At 43.8% G+C, this 22,807-nt stretch overlaps 1 protein-coding gene across 1 annotated transcript in view; it reads left to right on the plus strand.

Annotated features, from left to right (window-relative positions):
- The window catches only part of igf2r (insulin-like growth factor 2 receptor), a 95,206-nt gene that overhangs the window by 65,888 nt on the left and 6,511 nt on the right, over positions 1–22,807 (plus strand). The window contains exons 34-49 of the mRNA XM_080745274.1: positions 1,991–2,150; positions 3,181–3,289; positions 6,251–6,332; positions 6,859–6,992; positions 7,176–7,325; positions 7,982–8,140; positions 8,548–8,743; positions 9,772–9,924; positions 11,876–12,110; positions 12,218–12,351; positions 14,376–14,493; positions 16,806–16,952; positions 18,457–18,641; positions 19,832–20,018; positions 20,579–20,731; positions 21,975–22,044. Of these exons, the coding sequence (XP_080601400.1) occupies positions 1,991–2,150; positions 3,181–3,289; positions 6,251–6,332; positions 6,859–6,992; positions 7,176–7,325; positions 7,982–8,140; positions 8,548–8,743; positions 9,772–9,924; positions 11,876–12,110; positions 12,218–12,351; positions 14,376–14,493; positions 16,806–16,952; positions 18,457–18,641; positions 19,832–20,018; positions 20,579–20,731; positions 21,975–22,044 (2,372 nt within the window). The remainder of the gene's footprint in view (positions 1–1,990; positions 2,151–3,180; positions 3,290–6,250; positions 6,333–6,858; positions 6,993–7,175; positions 7,326–7,981; positions 8,141–8,547; positions 8,744–9,771; positions 9,925–11,875; positions 12,111–12,217; positions 12,352–14,375; positions 14,494–16,805; positions 16,953–18,456; positions 18,642–19,831; positions 20,019–20,578; positions 20,732–21,974; positions 22,045–22,807) is intronic.

The following is a 22,807-nucleotide window of genomic DNA, read 5'->3' on the forward strand; positions in this document are numbered from 1 at the left end:
CACCTGGGAAATACCTTTTTTTTGTGCTTTTATCTTTGACAACGTGGACTCTAACGCAACGCAGAGCTAACGTGTCCGACCACCTATGTTAAAAGCTAACATTATGGAGCTATGGTTCGATCCAGCGTTGAATAGGCCTTTAACAGAAAAGCTGCTAATTAAACCGTTTCCTACCAGACAGAGAGGCTCCAGGTTACACATTAGTGCATGCTGAGACAGACCCAGTGTTTATATTCAGATGGTTTATACATGCAGGAACACAAGACTTGCGTCACGGCTTCTTATTCCTCGTATTTCCTCCATAGCACCACAGTCTGCTGGATAACTTAGACACACACCTCAAATTATTGTTACCAGGATGTCACATGTTGTATCATTCCTTTATTCTTAAGCTAAAAGGCAGAGGCAAAATGAACCCAGTAAATTGTCCCTGTTAACGTGTCATATAATAATAATAATTATAGTAATAATATACTGTAGAATGTAACTGTTCTGTGAAGTATTGTTCCACTAATGTGAGAGATGTAGTCCCATGTACCCTTTTGGTAGTGTTGCTATGTTGGTCTATAAAGAAGGTTTCCTTTATTCCCGCTTTATCAGTCTAAAAGCCCGGAGGCAAACCCCTCTGGTGTTTGGCCTAATAGTGCTGCTAAAGGCCGTGCTCTATGGAGCATGCATTAATTTTTTTGATTGATTGAAGAATGTATTAGAAGTTTGCAATAGAAAAAAGTACAGTTTCATGACAGTACCAATCACTGGTACAAGGTCAACTAAAAGGAGATCCTAGAAAGCCGAGGCTTATTTCCACAGGAACCACACTTTAAGTATCTCATATAACATTGAAAGACAGACGGATAGAACATAGTACTTTATCTAGGATAATATCAGTTTCAAAAGCAAGAAAAGCATAACATCAAATACAAAGGCAGAAAAAAGGGTGGGTGGGAGCATGGGGGCTTAGTCTATTTACAAGTCTCGAGTAGCAGCCACCTGAAGGTGACTTTTCATACCGATTTTGAAGGAGGCTAGAGATTTGCTCTCCCTACAAGACCTGAATTAATTTCTACTTGCCATTTTTTTATCAGATGGTGTTGTAGGAGTCCTAATCAGAGGAAAATGTAATGTTTAAAAATGTATAATGTTTTTGTAAGGTTTTATAGCCATAAATCATAAATCATGCTCTAATTTCATTTTGGGGATATTTCTTCACAATAATAACATATAGACATGTTCTAGACATTCTAATGATCACCAAAACAAATATTACAGGCATTTACTTATGTTTTAGTGAGGAATAGCTTCAGTGAAAAAGTGAGATGTTGTTCGTCCAGACTCTGGACTCCAGAGATTTTGAAGTTGTGTGAATGTCAGCCTCTGTGTGGGGTATTTATATGCACATATCGTGGCCAATGGAATTGTAATACTAAACAATAGGATCCAATGGTTATGTTAATGTGAAAAAGGAACAGGAAAACTAATTATAATATTTTAAAAAAAAATGTTGAAAAAATGTTACCAAAAAGCATCGCTGGGCCTTGCAGGGTTAAGGCTTGTGGAAGGGCGTTCCACATGTTGATGGTGTAGCAGGAGAACGAGTTAGAGCCTTGTTTAGTGTTAAATCTACGTTGATGATGATTAGTGGAGCTGCCTCTGGTGTTGTGAATATTATGATATCTTGTGTTCAATTAGAAAAAGCAAGAGGAAATAAAAGGACCAAACCAAAATCCTATGTAAAACTGCTAATGGAGTTTTTACAGTAAGTACAATAAAGTCTCCAGTTAGAGCTAACCCTAACCCTATGTGCATGTGTTTCAGGAGTGTGCATTAAACTATGTGTGCATGTGTTTCAGGAGTGTGCATTAAACTGTATGTGCATGTGTTTCAGGAGTGTGCATTAAACTGTATGTGCATGTGTTTCAGGAGTGTGCATTAAACTGTATGTGCATGTGTTTCAGGAGTGTGCATTAAACTGTATGTGCATGTGTTTCAGGAGTGTGCATTAAAGGGCGCAGCAGCGCAGTGAGCGCAGGCCAGGTGAACAAGAAGCTGTCCTACCAGGACCAGGTGTTGGAGCTGACCTACATGGGTGGAGACCAGTGTCCTGCCAACACCAACCTCAGACACAAGAGTGTCATCAGCTTCATCTGCAGGTCTCTATCTCTCTCTCTCTCTCTCTCTCTCTCTCTCTCTCTCTCTCTCTCTCTCTCTCTCTCTCTCTCTCTCTCTGTCAGGGGTCTTCAACATTTTCAGGCCAAGGACCCCTTAGTTGAGAGAGAGATGAAGCAGGGACCCCCACAACCTGTTCATAGATTCCATATAGTTTCATCAGTGTATTTTGTTTTCATGTCAATTTGTGTTTTCAGATATTTAACCACTTGAACCGTCAATACTTAACCCATTTTGTGCCCCAGAAATTAACAGATTAAAATGTCCACGATGCCTCCCTCAGGCTGCATTCACTAGCGTTGTCTTATTTTGAAGGCCAGAAGTCCATAGCGTAAACACTTCCGGTCTGACGTCATCACGTCCTTCACCGGAATCGATCATTGTTTACGTGGTGTAATGGCGGATCGGATCGGTGCTTTTCAACATGTGTTATATAAGCGAGCATCTGCCTCCATCCTCGCTTTGAAAGTGTTGTTTTGAGATAATGGACATTAAAGATGAGATTCCCCGTCTGCCTCAATATTATGGGATTACTATTTTGTGCTCGTGGATCCGTGATGATGATAAATCAGCGAGGGAGATCGTCTCGGGACCTTCCGCGCATGTACCCGGTAGGATAACCGCCGTTACAGTAATATATTACTTTTCGCGAGATATCTCGGGAATGGCACTGCGAACATCAAAGGGAATTTCGCGAGATATCTCGGGAATGGCACTAAATCGGTTAATAAACTTGACCTTTCACTCTGTACTTACTTAGTTTTTTTGCCGATCTACAAGCTCACAACGCGCTTTTAGATCTGCTATTTTTGGCAAAGGTTCTCAGAATATGGACACTAGAGTTCAAGTGGTTAATAATATAAAAAAGGGGGAAAAGGTTCTATCACTCAGTTTTGGAGGACCCCCCTGTAGTAACTCCGAGGACCCCCTATTGAAGACCCCTGCTCTCTGTTATTCATTCTTGTATTCTTACTAGAATGTAATTCTTTTTTTTCCCCTGGGTTTCCGCTGCAGGTCTGCCGGTTCCGGGTCTGGCTCTACCGAACTCGTCCTGATTGACTCCGACCCTGACACCTGCACTCACTTCTTCTCCCTGCACACAGTCCTGGCCTGCGAACACCTGGTAAGAGTGTGTGTGTGTGTGTACGGGGTGTCTGTGTGTGTGTGTGTGTGTGTGTGTGTGTGTGTGTGTGTGTGTGTGTGTGTGTGTGTGTGTACGGGGTGTGTGTTCTTAAAAAAAAAAGAAGAAAAAAAAAATAACATTGGGCAAAAACCAGAATATTCACTTAATTCTAATGCAAAACATTTAAGGGTGTAAGAAATTACCCTCACAGGTGTAGATTGGCTGAGAAGTTAAATGAAAGCCAAGTGTGTGTGTGTGTGTGTGTGTGTGTGTGTGTGTGTGTGTGTGTGTGTGTGTGTGTGTGTGTGTGTGTGTGTGTGTGTGTGCCATGCGTGCGTGCGTGCGCGCGCGACTCTTTGCTTGCAGTTGTAGAGTATTCGTCACACTAGCATGTGTTTGCCCGCGCATATGTGTACATGTCCAGCTGTGATATCATTTGCAGTCTAGACTTGTTACTTATTGCAGGAACTAGCTAACACGCTAACGGCGCTGTGCAGCTAACCAATAATACATCCATGACGCACAGTAGTCCAGGGTTAAAGGTCACGGTCTGCACGGTTAATGTACACAAGTCCCTTCTATTGGTCAAGTTTACACTTGACTCTGGCTCAATGTTTTTTTTTGTTTGTTTCTTTTTTTAACCCATTTAGGCCTAAAATTCTTGGATGCTTTAACTATTAAAAATAGCAGATATACAAGCTCACAGCGTGGCACCGAGTGCTGCGCTGCGAGCTTGTAGATCTGCTATTTTTGAAAAAGTTGTGAAAATGTGTGCAAGTCTTTGAATATATGTATTTTTAAAGCGAACGTTTGTAACTCAAATTTTGCTTCTGGGGGGTTCCTGGAACTACATATTTTGAGATGGGGGTCCGTGGCCAAATACATATCATTTTGGGGGTCCTTCACATGAAAAGGTATGAGAACCACTGACATAGTAGTCTCTCAAGAACAGACTAACTGAGCTCCAGTTAAGTGAAAAGGACCTTTTCTTTGACGATGGCTGGCCAGATTGCTGACATAGAAACATAGGTTTTTCAAAAAACCTTAGAAGGATTCAAAAGACACTTATAGAATCGGTTCAAAATTCTAATTTTCACAATTTTTCAAAAATAGCAGATCTACAAGCTCGTATAATTATCTGCTATTTTTCAATAGTTAAATCATGCAATAATGATACACAATAATGTGTACCCGTTAGGGCTGGGCAATCGAATGAAAATGTATCAACATTTTAGAACCAATTACCGACATTTGGAACCAATAGTTGCCTTCATCTTGCTCATGTAGGTTAACAGAAAACTACAGAAACACTACTTGTACAACATTGTTTTACACCACCGTTGCATCACATGTGACCCCTCGTTGGACTGCAGATTGGGCCTAATTGTGCAAGAGGTCCTTGTGCGTTCATTTCAGATGTCACATAGTTAACATTACCATATCATCACTGTCTGGTCAAAACCTCTTAAAGGAGTAGTTCACCCCCAAAATGACTTTTTTCCATTGATTAGTCACGCTATGGAGACTAGAGTTCAATAATATTTTTAGTTTTTTGTCACATTCCTAAGACAAAAATTTGATCAGAGTAAATTTACCCCCATTGATTCCGGATGGGGACCCGTTTCGAAACGGGTCCTCATCCGGAACGAATGGGGGTAAATTTATTGTTATCACATTTTTTGTCTTAGGAATGTGACAAAAAACTAAAAATATTATTGAACTCTAGTCTCCATAGCGTGACTAATCAATGGAAAAAAGTCATTTTGGGGGTGAACTACTCCTTTAACTCCATTTTTGAGTTTTAGATTTTTTGTCATAAATCAGGGCTATTGAACACCCTTTACATCTGAGTGTTGGTTAAAATAATATTGAACCAATGGAAAGTAGTAAAAAGTGCTTGGGACAAAACCTCCTAACTCCACACTTTGTGCCAAACCAGCTAACTCCACCCGATTGGCCCTCTCTTTTTGGAGCTGTGTGAAGCACAGGCTCCCTATACGTGGCCGTGTGGGTCTGTCTGTGTGTGTGTGTGTGTGTATGTAGCCTGAACTTCCTAAACTTCGGCACGCCACTAGTCCCACAGTTTTGCCACCACACACTCGCGCCATATGTCAAATCGACCGGCTTACTCGGGAATCGTGGGCTATTACTTTTCTAAGAGAAAGGTTCTATAGTTTAATTGAAATTAATTTATTAGTGAATTAATTTTCCCCATTGACTTATAATGGGAATTGCAAAAACTCACATTCAATTATTTGCCTCTCGCAAACCATAGGGGCTAGAGTTTCAAGACTTGGAGAGGAGGTTCATAATGATTTCAAGGATTAAATAAAAAAAGATTGTGTCATTTGGCCGCACGGTGGCGCCATAACACCCCACTTTACGTTTTGGCCTGTAACTCTTGAACCGTAGGTCGGAAAATTAAAAATATTTTTTCCCTTGATTCCTTGGGTCATGACGCATCTCCCCATATAGGCCACGCCCATTTGCGCCATGATAGATTTTCCGCCATCTTGAATTTTCTCCAAAACACACTTTTTGCTCCTTTTCCTACATATTTTCTTCAAATGTCACAAAAATCGGTACACATGATCCACACACACACACACACACACACACACACACACACACACACACACACACACACACAGCTCCACTTCACATGGGTGTGATTTTTTCATAAATAGACTGCCGTATTATTGAACACCCTTTACGTCTGTGTGTTGGTTAAAATAATATTGAACCAATGAAAAGTAGTAAAAAGCCCTTCGGTCAAAACCTCCTAACTCCACTTGAGCTCATTTTCCCGAAAATTAACGTTTTGGAGTTAGGAGGTTTCGGCAGAGATATGTACAATTCATGCATTACTGGTTACATCATCAATCATTCATGCCTTCTCTCTCTCTCTCTCTCTCTCTCTCTCTCTCTCTCTCTCTCTCTCTCTCTCTCTCTCTCTCTCAGGTGAAGTGCTCTGTGCTGAATGGCTCTTCTCTCATAGACCTGACTCCTCTCATCCATATCAGTGGTTACTACACGGCTACAGGTCAGCAAAGCCCTGGAAACCTGATTATGTTCTTCTTGTGGTGTCCCATTAAAGGAGTCATTCAGACCAAAACACATATAGGGTTAAATCTGCCTCTCATCATACCCCTTCATACCTGCTTTAGACGATTCTTTTCATAGCTGCCCCTGTTGCTAGATTTCAGCTGCCCCTGTTACTAGATTTCGCGGGCCCTCTCATAACTAACAGAATAGATAGTCTTTATTCTAGTGCGGTTATTTCTTTAGCTTCAAAGTTAGTATTTTTTTATTGGATTGTGTTTACACAACGTCCTGAGACGAACCAAACCGCTGTTTTGACCTCACAGTTTCCCAAACATGTTCAAAAGTAGCAAAAAATCTCACAGCACGATGTATTGTCGGCTTGTAGATCAGTTATTTTCGCCACTTTTAGTACGAAAAACAATAGAGGTCTTAAGAAGGAAAGGTTTCATGTTGCTCAAGCTGTGTTCTGCGTGTAACGTCTGACGCAACACTTCTTCTTTCCTCGCCGTCGTCGTCCTGCTCAGACGACGACGTGAACCCAGACGACGGCTCTCCAGACTTCTACATCAACATCTGTCAGCCCCTCAACCCCATCCCTGGGGTCACCTGTCCCCCTGGGGTCACCGTCTGCATGGACCCTGACGATGGACCCCCTGTGGTGAGACACACACACACACACACACACACACACACACACTCACACTCACACTCACACTCACACCCACACACACACCACAAATGACTTTGTCTTGTTAATAATAATATTCACCAAGGTTTCTGCTCTCACCGTCTCTCTCTCTCTCTCTCTCTCTCTCTCTCTCTCTCCCTGGTCGTTCCTCAGGACATTGGGCGAACGACGGCAGGGCCTCAGATCAACATGGCCGCCAACGAGGTGTCAATCACCTACAATAGCTCCACCCCTTGCAAGTCTGACCCCACCCTCAACTACACCTCCACCATCGTCTTCACCTGCCAGAGGGGACTGGACCTGGTCTGTACCGCGCACATGCACGCGCACGCACGCACGCACACTGTTTCGCTCTGTCTCATTTCTCTCTCTAGGTCGTCCTCAGACGAGCCTTCCATCGTCGCTTCCAGTCATTGAATTACTGATGCGTTTTCCATGTAAACGCAGAATAAAAAGCGAGAACGGGGGCATGGGTGGCACAGTCGGTAGCGCTGTCGCCTCAAAGCTGCAAGGTCCTGGTTTGATTCTCGCTGGGGGGCGTTTTCAGTCAGTGCCCAACTGCCCATACCCTAGGTGGGGTTGGCAAAAGGGACTTTCTGTGTCCAGGATTACATTAGACAATTGACACTGGGTGGAAAAAATGCGTTACAAAAATCGTGGGATAAATATTTAAGAAAAGAAAAAGTGAGGATGCAACAAAACTTTTCTCTATAGACCGTTGTCGACTAAACTTACTGTCAAAATCGACCCTATTTCACCCTCTCTCTCTCCTGTGTTCTGCAGGGTTCTCCTCAGATGCTGCGTCATCAGGGTTGTGTGTTCATGTTGTGTGTTCATGTTGTGTGTTCATGTTGTGTGTTCATATTGTGTGTTCCCAGGGTTCTCCTCAGATGCTGAGTCAGCAGGGTTGTGTGTTCATGTTGTGTGTTCATGTTGTGTGTTCATATTGTGTATTCCAGGGTTCTCCTCAGATGCTGCGGCAGCAGGGTTGTGTGTTCATGTTCGAGTGGTCCTCCCCCGTGGTGTGTCCTGATGCCACCTCCACCAGCGGCTGCCACCTCACCGACCAGCAGCTCCAGTTCACCTTTGACCTCTCTGTCCTCAGCGGGGAGCTCCAGGTAAACTACGGCTCTCGCTACGCTACACCCTTCGCTAGCACCAAGGGTTAGGGTCAGGTTCTAACCCTTGGGTTAGGGCATCTTGGCTTGGATTCAAGCCAAGAGGCTTGGAAGAGGCATGAAACCATGTGACTTCCATAGAGAATTAATTGGACGACACCCACCCCCCCTCATTCTCAAAGGACAAGGAAAGGGTATATCACTCTTTAGTGTGAATGCAGCCTAAGAGTTTTCAGTAGCTAAATTCTAAAAGTACTGGTTTTAACAGATTAAGACCAATCAATCTCAATCAATCTCCCATATTCTTAATTCTTATGCATGCTCACCTGTGTCTGTGTTTGTGTGTGTGTGTGCGTGTGCGTGCGTGCGTGCGTGTGTGCGTGCATGTGTGTGTGCGCTTGCTGTAGGTACCGGAGTCTCCAAAGTACCGTATCAACGTGTGCAGCTCGGTGGCGGAGCCGGCCTGCAGTAAGGCTGCAGTGTGTCAGGTTAGCAGCTCAACCACCGCCTCCTTCGGCCTCCCCCAGGTGATGAGCATGGACTACAGGCATGAGGAGAAGGCTGTTCTGATGCAGTACGGAGGAGGAGACCCCTGCCCGCCAGGTGAGAACATGTTACAGTAGCAACACTGAAGCTTTACCCAGTGTGAACATGTAATTGTCGTTTACCATGAGAAATGTCCGTGTAGACGTGTGTGTACAGTACACATTTTTACAGTCTATAGGTTGGTTCCCTTGGCACATCACTGTGACTTCACAAGTGGTATCACAGGTGACATCACCAATGTAAACATCCATATATGGGTATTCCCCAGAATCCCTTTTATGCCCATATACTGTATGAAGATCTCTGATGCATGTCATGGGAACCACTCTAACAGAATCCCTTTTATGCCCATATATGGAGATCCCTGATTTAATCAATATTAAGCCCATAGCTAACAGGACTTCATATGGGAATGCCCATATATGGAGGAAGACAGCCAATATCTGTGCGAATGATGTCAATTGCATGCACTGGCAAGCGTATAGCAGCACAACAAAAGATGTTCTGAGCAAGAAGTATCGGAAAAAATAATTAAATAACACATCTTCCGTTTAAAAAATATATATAATTACATTACGCCTACTGTCTATTTATGTGTGTGTGCGTGTGTGTGTGCGTGCGTGTGTGTGTGTGTGTGTGTGTGTGTGTGCAGACCATCTCACAGCTAGGCTACAGATGTACACTTTTGGTTTTTATCTTTGGGAGCCTAGGGCATGTGTACAAGTTGGTTGTGAGGGGCTTACAAATGGCAGGCCTCTCCAAAAGGAGGGCCAAACAGTTAGCAAAATATTGCTCAGTGTCAGCCATTATAGGAAGCCGCTCAATCTGGAGGAGACGTTGTTTCCTTTATCCATGATTTATGTCCGCCGTGTCTGACAAGTATGTCATCTATACTGTATGTAGAGTATCAATGTTCTGCCGTTTAGGCTCTTTGTAACTGGCTGTTCTTTCATATTTTCTGACTGCACTGTCATTGTTTATGACCTTTGTATGAGGCATCCTTGTACTTCTCTTTATGTGGTCATAAATAAACATTTCAAATGTTCAAGTGTGTGTGTGTGTGTGTGTGTGTGTGTGTGTTGTAGTGACGGAGCAGGAGGAGCAGTGTGTGTTCCCCTTCACACACATGAACAGGACGTACTCAGAGTGCACGGCAGACGGACAGGTGGACGGCAGGAAGTGGTGCGCCACCACCGCTAACTTTCCTGCCGACAAGAAGTCGGGATTCTGCGCCAAAGGTAACGGAATGAAGGAGTCTTGTTGTGCGTGGCTCAATGGTGGCAACACGGATTTTCCCTGAATGTTGCATTAAAACCGATTCAGAACGGGTACACATTTTGTGTATCATTATTTTATGCTTTAACTATTGAAAAATAGCAGATCTACAAGCTCACAGCGCGGCACCAAGTGCCGCGCTGCGAGCTTGTAGATCTGCTATTTTTGAAAATTTGAATTTTTACACGATTCTATAAGTGTCTTTTGAATCCTTCTAAGGTTTTTTGAAAACCTATGTTTCTATGTCAGAAATCTGGCCAGCCATTGTCAAAGAAAAGGTATTTTTTCACTTAAATGGAGCTCAGTTGGTCTGTTCTTGAGAGACTACTATGTCAGTGGTTCTCAAACCTTTTCATGTGAAGGACCCCCAAAATGATATTTATTTGGCCACAGACCCCCATTCAACATATTTAGTTCCAGGGACCCCCCAGAAGCAAAATTTGAGTTAGGGTTTTTGAGCTTAAGATTTGCACGCATTTTTACGACTTTTTCAAAAATAGCAGATCTACAAGTGGTGCTGCGCTGTGAGCTTGTATATCTGCTATTTTTCACTGGTTAAAGCATTCAATAATTCTATGCCTAAGTGGGTTAAAGGACAACTTTGGGTTTTTACAACAAGGGTTCATATTTTAGATGGTAATTAGAGAAACGAAAAGATGAGTGTTCAAATGTTTTATCCATTTTAGCGATTTTGATTTCAGTGGGTGGGGGCATGCGTACAAGTGGCAAAATATCTCTATTTAGACACAATAAGCTGCCGATTTCTTTATTACTATTTATTTACAGTAACACTACCAGCCCCCATAAGTCACATCTGCACATGATTGCAGTCTATCTTGGGAATGGGCTTATTGTGTCTAGAAAGAGATATTTAGCCACTTGAACGCATGCCTCCACCCACTGAAATCAAAATTATTAAAATCGCTAAAACGATAGAAAGCAGTAAATGAAAATGTTTTAACACTTATCTTTTCTTTTCTTTAATTACCAAAAAATATTAAAATATGAGCCATTGTTGTACAAAAAAACAGTTGTCCTCCGTAATTGAAACGCAAACCCTGTGGTGGATGCAAGTTTTTCACTTTATAGCAGTTGGAGAAAGTGAAAAGCATGTCTGTTCTCCCCCTAAAATGATATGTATTTTGGCCACGGACCCCCATCTCAAAATATTTCATTCCAGGGACCCCCCCCAGAAGCAAAAGTTTTGTTACAAATGTTCGCTTAAAAAATACATATATTCAAAGATGTGCACACTTTTTCCACAACTTTTCAAAAATAGCAGATCTACAAGCTCGCAGCGCTGTGAGCTTGTATATCTGCTATTTTTCAATAGCTAAAGCAGGGGTGGGCAACTTTGATGATGGCGAGGGCCACTATATTTCCACCTTCACTCCAGAGGGCCACTATATTTCCACCTTCACACCAGAGGGCCACTATATTTCCACCTTCACTCCAGAGGGCCACATTGCATATTGCTACGTCATACTTCAGGTGTGAAGAGCCGTTAGGCTCGAAACGTTACCACAAGTAAACTTAATGTTTGGGAGCAAAAATCGGTGTGCAGACTTTTATTGTTCTACCTGTATACGTTCTACTTTGTCATTCTAGTATCTCATACAAAAGAAGCAAAAATAGCCGATCTACAAGCTCAAAACGCATCGCAGCGCGATGCGTTTTGAGCTTGTAGATCGGCTATTTTTGCTTCTTTTGAATTGGAATCCTGAATATTTTTTTGTTATTTTTAATTGGAATCCTGAAATGTAACATTTTGATTTAATTTCAAACGCATTTAGTTATATAATACAAATGCATTGGACATAAAAAAAATACTACTATACTAGTCATAAGCTACTAATATAGTCCCACTCCCCCCCCCCCCCCCCCTTGTGACATCCCCCCCCCCCCCCCCCCCAGTGTCCAGTAAGCGTCACTCGTCCATCCTGTTGGAGTGTGACCCGCAGGCGGGCCACGGCTCCCCCCGCCTGCTGGCGGAGACGGGCGGCTGCTCGGCCAGCTTCCTGTGGCGCACCGAGGCGGTGTGCACGCCCAGGAAGATGGAGTGTAGGCTGGTCAGCCTGCACCAGACCTACGACCTCCGCACCCTCTCCTCCCTCACAGAACCATGGAAGTTCAGCTACCAGGGAGACGCGTAAGGCTGACTTTATGCATCTTCTTGTCTTTATTTTATTTATACTACCGTTACGCTCTCAGTCACCTGTTGTCTCTCTTGTCTTCTTTTCTGTCCTGATTGTGCAGTTACTACTTCAACCTGTGTCAGGGGATCCACGGTGGGATAGATTGTCCAAAGGACGCCACCGTGTGCCGGCGCACCGCAGCGGGCAAGACCCAGAACCTGGGCCGTGTTTACACCCAGAAGATGAGCTCTGCTGGTGGGTCACACATTTCACTTGGTGAAACTCTTTAAACTTTTCTTTAAAAAAATTACAGTTCATTTACAACTTAACCCATTTAGGCCTAGAATTATTGAATGCTTTAACCAGTGAAAAATAGCAGATATACAAGCTCACAGCGCGGCACCGAGTGCCGCGCTGCGAGCTTGTAGATCTGCTATTTTTGAAAAAGTCGTGAAAATGTGTGCAAATCTTTGAATATATGTATTTTCAAAGCGAACATTTGTAACTCAAATTTTCTTCTGGGGGGTCCCTGGAACTAGATATTTTGAGATGCGGGTCCGTGGCGAAATAAATATCAGTTTGGGGGTCCTTCACATGAAAAGGTTTGAGCACCACTGACATAGTAGTCTCTCAAGAACAGACTAACTGAGCTCCAGTTAAGTGAAAAGGACCTTTTCTTTGACGATGGCTGGCCAGATTGCTGACATAGGTTTTTCAAAAAATCTTAGAAGGATTCAAAAGACACTTATAGAATCGGGTCAAAGTTCTAATTTTCACGATTTTTCAAAAATCAAATACATGGACATTTTATTTCAACACATATAGACACAAGACACCCACACCTTGACATGAACACAAAGATTACACACATTTATCGATAGACCAAGAGTAGCTATATGGAACGGAAAAGTAATCAACCCCCTCTTTTTCATTTTCCTTCTCCTCTTAAGCCCCAGGGGGGTCCAGGGGAAAAATTCGCCTAAAATGTATGCCCAAATTGGAACAGTTGTGGACACAAAACTACAATGATTGTGGCTAATCTTGTCCCACCAAATGTCAGCTAACCCCTGAAAATTCACAAATGCAGTGTAAAACATCACATTTCTCTTACCAAATTGTCCTGCTGTGATTATTTAGCTAGGAAAAGATGATTGAAAAAGACCTCCGCCTATGGAAAATTTGCCTTCTGAATAGTGAATGAGCCTCAAGACCTCATTGAAAACATAAATATTGAATAGAGAAATTGTTCACCAAGGTGTCATCAATTGATAGGCAAAATTGTATGAATATATTCCAAACTATGTAAACTCTACAGATGTTTTAGTGAGAGTAGTGCTGTAATATTAGTAATGTTAAAGTATAGGGTGAAAAATGATAAAAACGAGTAACAATAAGTAGTAATAATACTGTAATATGAGTAATGTATGGATGAAAAGTACAATGGCAGCTGATTACTATACTGTAGGACCACTGTAACAATAATCAACAATGAAATTGTACTTTTATTTGGTCTCTATTGATTTATTGACAGCTGTTCAGAGGTCAACACCTTTTGCCCCCGCCGGCGGGGGCAATGGGGTTCAAGAGGTTAAAATTGCTAAATACAAAGCACAAATACTTAGTTTCCATATTGCACTGCAAAACGATTCGATACAGATTATCTGCATTTTAAACGATACCGATATGATACAAAGCCAAAACGGTACAATATATGCTTTTGCATATCGATATAGTAGATCATTGCAAATTAAAATAGATTTTTTGATTCAGCTACTATATCGTTACACCCCTAGATGCTAGGGTTCAAGTAGTCTGGGATCACTTCACTTTTCGGGTTTGTAACCGGTCGGGAGCGGAAACCACAAAACGTCATGTTGTAGTACTAAAAGGACTACAATTTGCCGGAAAGATCAAACCGGATTCAGTTTTAACCCAAAATATTCCCCTGCGCTCAAGGACACGCTTTTAGGGCCTACCTAATAAACTCCTTGATGCGGAGTAGTTTTGCTTTTGAAAAATTCGTTTGGTATATGCATCTTTTAGTCCAACTTTTAGCGACTGGCAAGACTACACTAGGCTACTCAAGCATTTTAATAGGGATTGGGGAAACAAACGGGGAGAACCTAATCAAAGCGACGCCGCTTCTTCTAGTGGTTTCCGCGCTCTAGGCGGAAACCAAACGGCCTAGTCTGGTGGGCGAGGTTAGGGTTCAAGTGGTTAATGTGGTGCATGATGTACTGTATCTGAATAGAGATCTGATGCAGTACATTATACTACAGATGGTAAGATCCTGGTGAGCTACGCGATGGGAGACGCTGTCTGTGACAACGGCCAGAATGCCAGGACGGTGATCCAGCTCACCTGTGGCTCCACTGTAGGACACCCCATGCTGATCAGGTAACTACTGCACTGTAGGACACCCTATGCTGATCAGGTAACCACTGAACTCTGTTTGTTTTTAATGTTTATACGTATTTTAAAAATCAATTAATTGTTTTCTAGATTTGTATTTCCTTTGTCATTGGACTGATTCAATCTGTAATGTTGTGTGTGACAACAATGTGAGAGCTGATTTAAAGTTGGAGACTTTGAGGCCCTAATCTTGCGCGTCGCCTCACCCCTTATGCCCAAACGTTTTAGGCATGTTTTAAGCGTTTAGCGTTTGTGTGACGGCCGGTAGAGAAGGCCGCGTTTTGAACGTGAAAAGAAAAAAAAGAAAAGATCCGGAGAAAACTGCAAGTTTGTGCAGCCGCTAAACAGGAAGTCAACGAGACAGACAGCACGTCCTGGTCACGTGATTTCGCGCTGCATTTTGGAAAATGGAGTTTGTTTCATCACCGCGGTAGCCAAGTACAGTAGCTACAGTACAGTATAGTTTACTGTACAACGCGTCGAACGCGTCGATGGGCACACGTAAACATCAAAGCGATTGGCGCGTGGGCACCACGTGGGCATTTAATGTGTTAATGTTTTCTATAGAGTAGGCCTACCCTAGGGTTAAGAGAGTGCAGCGATGTGATTGGATAAACTAGAGCACAACAGAAACTCCCAATAGATGATACATTGTCAGAGGGGACTTAACAGGAATTTGGAGTGAGATGCATCGGTTTATCATGAAAAGGAAATTCAAGCTGATAAAAACGGCTCCAGCTAAGACCTTCCCCAGCCTTTACACTGTCTTAATACTAGTAAGACGCCTAAAGGGCGAGGTTGCACCAATTCTTGGCCATCTGGCCACTGATGTATATCGGTCCAGGTACCCATATATGGAGATCCATGTACTATATAGTACATCCCTTTTATGCCCATACAGTACATGGAGATCCATGTCTGAACCAGCCGCACAGATATGGGCTGTCTTCCTCCATATATGGGCATTCCCATATGAAGTCCTGTTAGATATGGGCTTAATATTGATGACATCAGGGATCTCCATATATGGGCATAAAAGGGATTCTGTTAGAGTGGTTCCCATGACATCACAACATAGAATATCTTTTATGCCCATACATGGAGATCCCTATCTGAACCAGCCACACAGATATGGGCCATGTCTTGGCCATCTGGCCAGTGATATATATCGATGACATCAGGGATCTTCATATATGGGCATAAAAGGGGAATTCTGGGTAATACGCATATATGGACTTTTACATAAGTGATGTCACCTGTGATATCACATGTGATGTCACAGTGATGTGTCAAGGGAACCAACCCATAGACTGTAAAAATGTGTACACACACGGAGACAAGCTGTGACATTTCTCATAGTAAACGGCGACATTCGGTCGCAAACAATAGTAATTAGTAACTCAGGCTGCTTGAGTTCATGCCAAATAGCTTCACGTGCAATGGAAAGATGCATTGTGCCGTTTTTCATTCAGTAAACCTCCTCCATCATGTAAAACAGCCTCTCCATAATCTAAACCACACACACATTAATTTACTCTGCACTTATGGTGCACATTGCAGTGGGATGCCTAACTAGCAGAACGTTGTTTGTCTTAAAAAAGTTAAAGTTTTCCTCTGCCTCCTTTGCAGTTCCTTGAAAGATCATCTTCGGTTTTCATTGAAAGTTGTATTGAGAGAGAGAGCCAAACGCACACATGCACATATTACATATCGTCACTGTCTGGCCAAAACCTCTTAACTCCATTTTTGAGGTTTTAGATTTTTTTGGCAAAATCAGGGATATTGAACACCCTTTACATCTGAGTGTTGGTTAAAATAATATTGAACCAATGGAAAGTAGTAAAAAGTGCTTGGGACAAAACCTCCTAACTCCACACTTTGTGCCAAACCAGCTAACTCCACCCGATTGGCCCTCTCTTTTTTTCATAAATATGTGCTATTGAACATCTGGCCTTTAAGTCTGTGTGTTGGTTAAAATAATATTGAACCAATGAAAAGTAGTAAAAAGCCCACTTGAGCTAATTTTCCCAAAAATTAACATTTTGGAGTTAGGAGGTTTCAGCCCGACGGCAGAGATATGCTTTGCTGTGATGTACACATACAGATTGCAGTCTCACTCAGAGCATACCTCCATTTATATACTGACATGAACACATGAAGGTGTCGATTCAACTATCTTTTTTTCTGTGTGTGTGTGTGTGTGTGCGTGTGTGTGTGTGTGTGTGCGTGTGCGTGTGCGTGTGCGTGTGCGTGTGTGTGTGTGTGTGTGTGTGTGTGTGTGTGTGTGTGTGTGGCAGTGTGGACAAGGCAACATGTGAGTTTGTGATTGGTTGGGAGACTCGTGCAGCGTGTGCCGTCAAACAGCGCGAGGTGGAGATGGTCAACGGAACAATCCGGGTCCCCGACACCGGGGTCAATATCAGCCTGGGTGCACTGTACTTCAGGTAATTCACACTTAAAGGGATACTCCAGGCTTAATTTTCCTTTTATCATGATATTTTATCACCTGGTTTGGTGGATTTCCGTTATTGTCTCCCCTCTTCATAGATCTCCCGAGTTGTCCCGACCCCATCCTCACAGCGAAAATGCAGCTAAATATACACAGACAAAAGCACAATTTTCTCCGGTTCCAAAGTTACTTTTCTCTTCATGAATCTTCTTTTTATAGTTCCAAGAGACGAATCGATGTGCTGTTAGATCCACCACTTGCGGTAATCCATGAGCAGACGGTTGTGTTTACTTTCCACAGAGCTTAGGCGATTTCCGGTTAACTTACGCATGTAGAATACCTTTGGTAGATGCGTAAGTTATGCTAAAAGCGTAACCTTAAAAAATTAAGGGGGATATGGTTTAGCCAGGAATTGCCCTTTAAAGGACCACTTTCACATTGGTGTCTCTTAACGTTTATGTTCCCAAAACTTGAGCGTCTAGATTGGCTTATTTTTGAAAATATTTTAAAAGGACTCAAGTGCTTAATCTCTGTCTCCCATACCGCCCTTCTTCTGCTGTCTTTTAACCCATGTAGGCCTAGAAATTATTGAATGCTTTAACCAGTGAAAAATAGCAGATATACAAGCTCACAGCGCGGCACCGAGTGCCGCGCTGCGAGCTTGTAGATCTGCTATTTTTTGAAAAAGTCATGAAAATGTGTGCAAAAATAAGACTAACTGAGCTCCAGTTAAAGTGAAAAGGACCTTTTCTTTGACAATGGCTGGCCAGATTGCTGACATAGAAACATAGGGTTTTCCAAAAACCTTAGAAGGATTCAAAAGACACTTATAGAATCGGGTCAAAATTCAAATTTTCACGATTTTTCAAAAATAGCAGATCTACAAGCTCGCAGTGTGTGAGCTTGTATATCTGCTATTTTTCAATAGTTAAAGCATAAAATAATGATACACAATATAGTGTACCTGTTCTAAATGTGTTATTTTCCGTCGTCTCCCCTCCGTCCCCCTCAGCCACCACCAGGCGTCCGGGGACATCCGTCCCAACGGGGACAGCTACATCTACCACATCCAGCTGTCTTTTAATGTCTCCCCCCTCCGTCCCCCTCAGCCACCACCAGGCGTCCGGGGACATCCGTCCCAACGGGGACAGCTACATCTACCACATCCAGCTGTCTTTTAATGTCTCCCCCCTCCGTCCCCCTCAGCCACCACCAGGCGTCCGGGGACATCCGTCCCAACGGGGACAGCTACATCTACCACATCCAGCTGTCTTTTAATGTCTCCCCCCTCCGTCCCCCTCAGCCACCACCAGGCGTCCGGGGACATCCGTCCCAACGGGGACAGCTACATCTACCACATCCAGCTGTCTTTTAATGTCTCCCCCCTCCGTCCCCCTCAGCCACCACCAGGCGTCCGGGGACATCCGCCCCAACGGGGACAGCTACATCTACCACATCCAGCTGTCTTTTAATGTCTCCCCTCTGTCCCCCTCATGCAGCCACCACCAGGCGTCCGGGGACATCCGTCCCAACGGGGACAGCTACATCTACCACATCCAGTTGTCTGGCATCACCAACAGCTCTCTGTCCCGCTGTCTGGGAGCCAACATCTGCCAGGTCAAACTCAAGTCCGACTACAACCGCAAGATCGGATCCTCCAGCAAGGCCAAGTACTTCATCAAAGGTGATTTATTGCGACCGTCAGGTCGCAGTTACTCTCAAAACCTCCACCGGCTGTCTGTCAGTCAGTCAGTCAGTCAGTCTGTCCGTCAGTCTGTCCGTCAAGTCACACTTTTCCCCTACTCATATCTCCGCCACCGTTGCCCCGATCCCATGCCAAACTTTGCACACACACTCCTCCTTGGCTGCCAAACCACAACCTCCACCCCTCATTTCTCACCTGCCCTTCTTCTAGCGCCACCATGAGGTCGACGAGAGAGAACCGTACAAGCAAAACGAGCTACGCGTAAACATTATGAGCTAGCTGTGATAGGAAGTGGAACAGAAGTGGTTCTACGCATGCGTGACTGGTCTATCTGGCAGCGTGTCTCACTGCCACCTGGCATACCAGGGGTGTTGTTGTCCCGATTTAAAATGAAGCAACACGGAACTAAAAGTTCCTATGATTGGCCGCTAGTTGTGCTGTTCTGGCACCAGAAGCAACATGTTCTCCATAGGATTCCATTCTATTCCCCCAAACTTTGACATTTGATTTTCTTACATTAATACACATTGTCATAAATACTTTATGGTTCCTGTCGCTAGTTTAAAGCCTCGTTTCAATCATCAAGGCGTTTTGTAAGAATATGGTCCAATTTATTTTATATTGATGTTATAGCAGGGTATGCTGTAGGAGGGACTTGTGATCATACAGTGGGCTTGTGATTCTTCTTCGTGTGCTTTATTTTCGGCAAGCTCAAGACAATGTCCCATGTATCCCTGCGGTGGCACGTGACCATTGGCAGCCAATTGCATTCGAGATGTTACCATTTCTACCAATGAACGTTGATTTCTACAATGATGGCGGCACCCATACAATGGCCAGAAAAGCTTCATTTGCCCAGCATAGAAACCAATGGCTTCCCACTGTCCATAGTTTTTTACAGTCTATGTGGCATACACACTTTGTTGTCTCCGTGTAAACACAATAAAAAGTGAGAACGCAACGGCACTTTGTCGTCTTACGGTGTAAACATGGCCTAATACTCATTGCTGAACATTGAGTTTAGTTCCATCAAGTACAAGCAGAGGTACTGTACACACTCCCCTAGCAAAGCCAAGTACTACCTGTAAGGCCGTTTACTACTCATTACTGTATTCCTAATGCCTACCACTGAGCTGTTGAGTGACAGCCTGCTTTGGCCCCTCTGCCAGGAGGCAACCTGGACGTGACGGTGCCCTCCGAGTCGGTGTGCGGCCGCGAGAAGACCAAGACGGTGTCGTCCACCATCATGTTCCACTGCAACCCCACGGCGGGGATGGGCATCCCAGAGTTCATGCTGGAGACGGACGGATGCCAGTATCTGTTCATCTGGCACACCAACGCTGTGTGTGGTCTGACGTGAGTATCTGTTCATCTGGCACACCAACGCTGTGTGTGGTCTGACGTGAGTAGGGAGCGCAGTGGCAGGGTGTCTTTGTTTTTGGATGACGCACAAAGTGACACTGTATCACAGTGGTTCTCAACCTGTGGGGGTCCCCAAATTATTTTGTGGGGTCCCCAGATGATTAACATTGTTTTCTCACTCAACAGTAAACAAACCAACACAATGTTTAAGTGTATAGAGTGTATCTACACATGTGTTAAGTGACAATTGAAGGACTTTTTAATACCTCTAAAATTACAAATGAAACATTGGCCAAATTGTCCAATATTAGAGGCAGAAATTGTGAAAATAGACGATCTACATGCTCACAACGCCTGGCAAAATGTTATGCCTCAACTCTTAGTGCTTGTCAGGGTGGGGGGGTCCCCGGTTAAAATATGATTATTTTGGGGGTCGCGGTCTGAAAAGGTCGAGAACCACTCTGTATCAGGAGAATGCATTGAGCATCGTATAAGTAAGTAAGACATTTTCTCTCTCTCTCTCTCTCTCTCTCTCTCTCTCTCTCTCTCTGCAGCACTGTGGACACTGGCGGACAGACGTTTGACACCGGAGGGGAGGGGGAGGCTCTGTCTGGGCGGAGCCAGGCTGTGGGGGCGGTGCTAGTGCTCCTATTGGTGGTCCTGAGCCTGTGTCTCCTGGTGCTGCTCCTGCACAAGAGAGAGAGGAGGTGAGGATCACTAGCATCACTAGCAGAGTCATCACCAGGGACGTGCTGGGCCCCTGATTCAGCCCGGGAAAAATAGTTGGAGAGGCCCTCATTGCGTGCTATAGAGAGAGATCTCTCTATAGCGCTGCTGCTACTCAAAGATTTGCCATTTCAGATCATGACAAGTGACAAGCCAGTGGGCCAATTACATGAGTTATATTTCGTCATTGTCGGGTGGAAACCTTGTATGTCCAAAACCGTTTGTTTTGTATTTATCATTTTAAAAATGATTTAAACTAGTGAAAACAGCAGATCTACAAGCACACAACGCCTCGCACCGCGAGGCGTTGTGTGCTTGTAGATCGGCTGTTTTCACTACTTTTGTGCAACGGCCTTGTATGGTGAAGCAGGGCTTTGCTTTGCGAAAGAGATACGAGGTTTCTGCCCAACAGTGACGATTTACTTTGTTGGCTGCCCAGCCCCCAAAATGGAACGAAGGCCGACATTTTATTTAGATTTTTTTCTTAATTGCCGGCCTGGACCGGCCGGGAATGAACCGGCCGTTCGGGAGTTGTCCCACTTTTCCCAATGGCCAGCACGTCCCTGGTCATCACTGCTGGTTATTTTGACTTGTTTGTTGGAACGCCCAGCCCAAGTGGTGGTGGGCAGGAACTTTACCCCTGTTTGAAGTTTGAACAAAATCTTTTCCCATTCCATTTCAAGTTCCTCTGAATCCTTCTCATCCCATGATTATGCCTTTTAGCTGTTCACTCGTCCTTATTCCTTTATTCATTTTTATTCTGAATGTTGACATTGAATGTTGAGTCTGAGAAACCAGCCGACAGTATTTAATATCTACCATATAACTTAAGTGGCCTGGTGGTTTGAGTTTACCTTGTCAATGGGAGAAACGGCCTCTCACATTGTAAGTGAAAAACTAGAAAAGAAACAAGCGTGGCCAGCAGCATTGCAGCCGCTTAGCCATTGAAGATTTGCTCAAGCCACACTATATGTAAATGAAAAGGGAAGGTTTAAAAATCCTAAGGAACTGGTTAACTGCAACAACATAATTTTCTTCATTATGCAGAACAGAGCAGGAATTGGAGAGAGAAGGGGAGTGGAAATGATGAAACAAAAACATATGATTGATTGACACTTCACTGCGTCATTGGAGTGCTGAACAAATTTGAAGCCAGCTCAACTTTTTTGTAGCTCGTCACACCCATCACCCAGCTTCAATAGTACATATCTTTTCATTTTGCAGGGAGTTGGTGATTCAGAAAGTGGCCGGCTGCTGCAAGCGAGGCAGCCAGGTTTCATATAAATACTCCAAGGTATGTATTTGTCAGTGGATGAATAACTGAATAAATGTTTAGCATTTTTGCTTTGATCTCGTGTAAAAAACAGTGGCTGTAGATTATAGTTTTGTGTTCTCTGGGTCAGGTTTGATGAAAATGTAATCAAATCACAGTTGCAACTCAACAGTCAAAGCCCTTCAAAACAACACATTTTAATGTGTTGGTTTGAAGTAGCCTGGAACCAGACCAATCCGTCTGGGCAAAAAAACTTGCCCTTGGTGGGTCTGGCCCCGGGCAATTGTGAATCCATTTCCTCTCCCCCAAAATTTGGGGGAACCAATCAGCAGGGCCCAGCATTGGTCTGGTCTAACCAATTTTGTCCAGAGCCATTTTTTAACCCACCCCTTGGAAATGAAAATTCTGCTTGTGAGTCCAGACTAATATCCGACACGCAGTGAGGAATTAGTATGAGCAACGCCAGGCTAGTTTTGAAGGGCTTTGACTCTTGAGTTGCAACAGTGTGTCTTCAGCTAAGGAAGGCTCCAACCATGCGCTCAGCAACCAGAGACTTGTTGTCTGAACGCTCCAACCATGCGTTCAGCAACCAGAGACTTGTTGTCTGAACGCTACAACCATGCGCTCAGCAACCAGAGACTTGTTGTATGAACGCTACAACCATGCGTTCAGCAACCAGAGACTTGTTGTCTGAACGCTCCAACCATGCGCTCAGCAACAAACAGAGACTTGTTGTATGAACGCTACAACCATGCGTTCAGCAACAAACAGAGACTTGTTGTAT

The sequence above is a fragment of the Nannobrachium achirus genome (assembly GCF_963921795.1).
Source record: "Nannobrachium achirus genome assembly, chromosome: 16".
NCBI lineage: Eukaryota > Metazoa > Chordata > Actinopteri > Myctophiformes > Myctophidae > Nannobrachium > Nannobrachium achirus.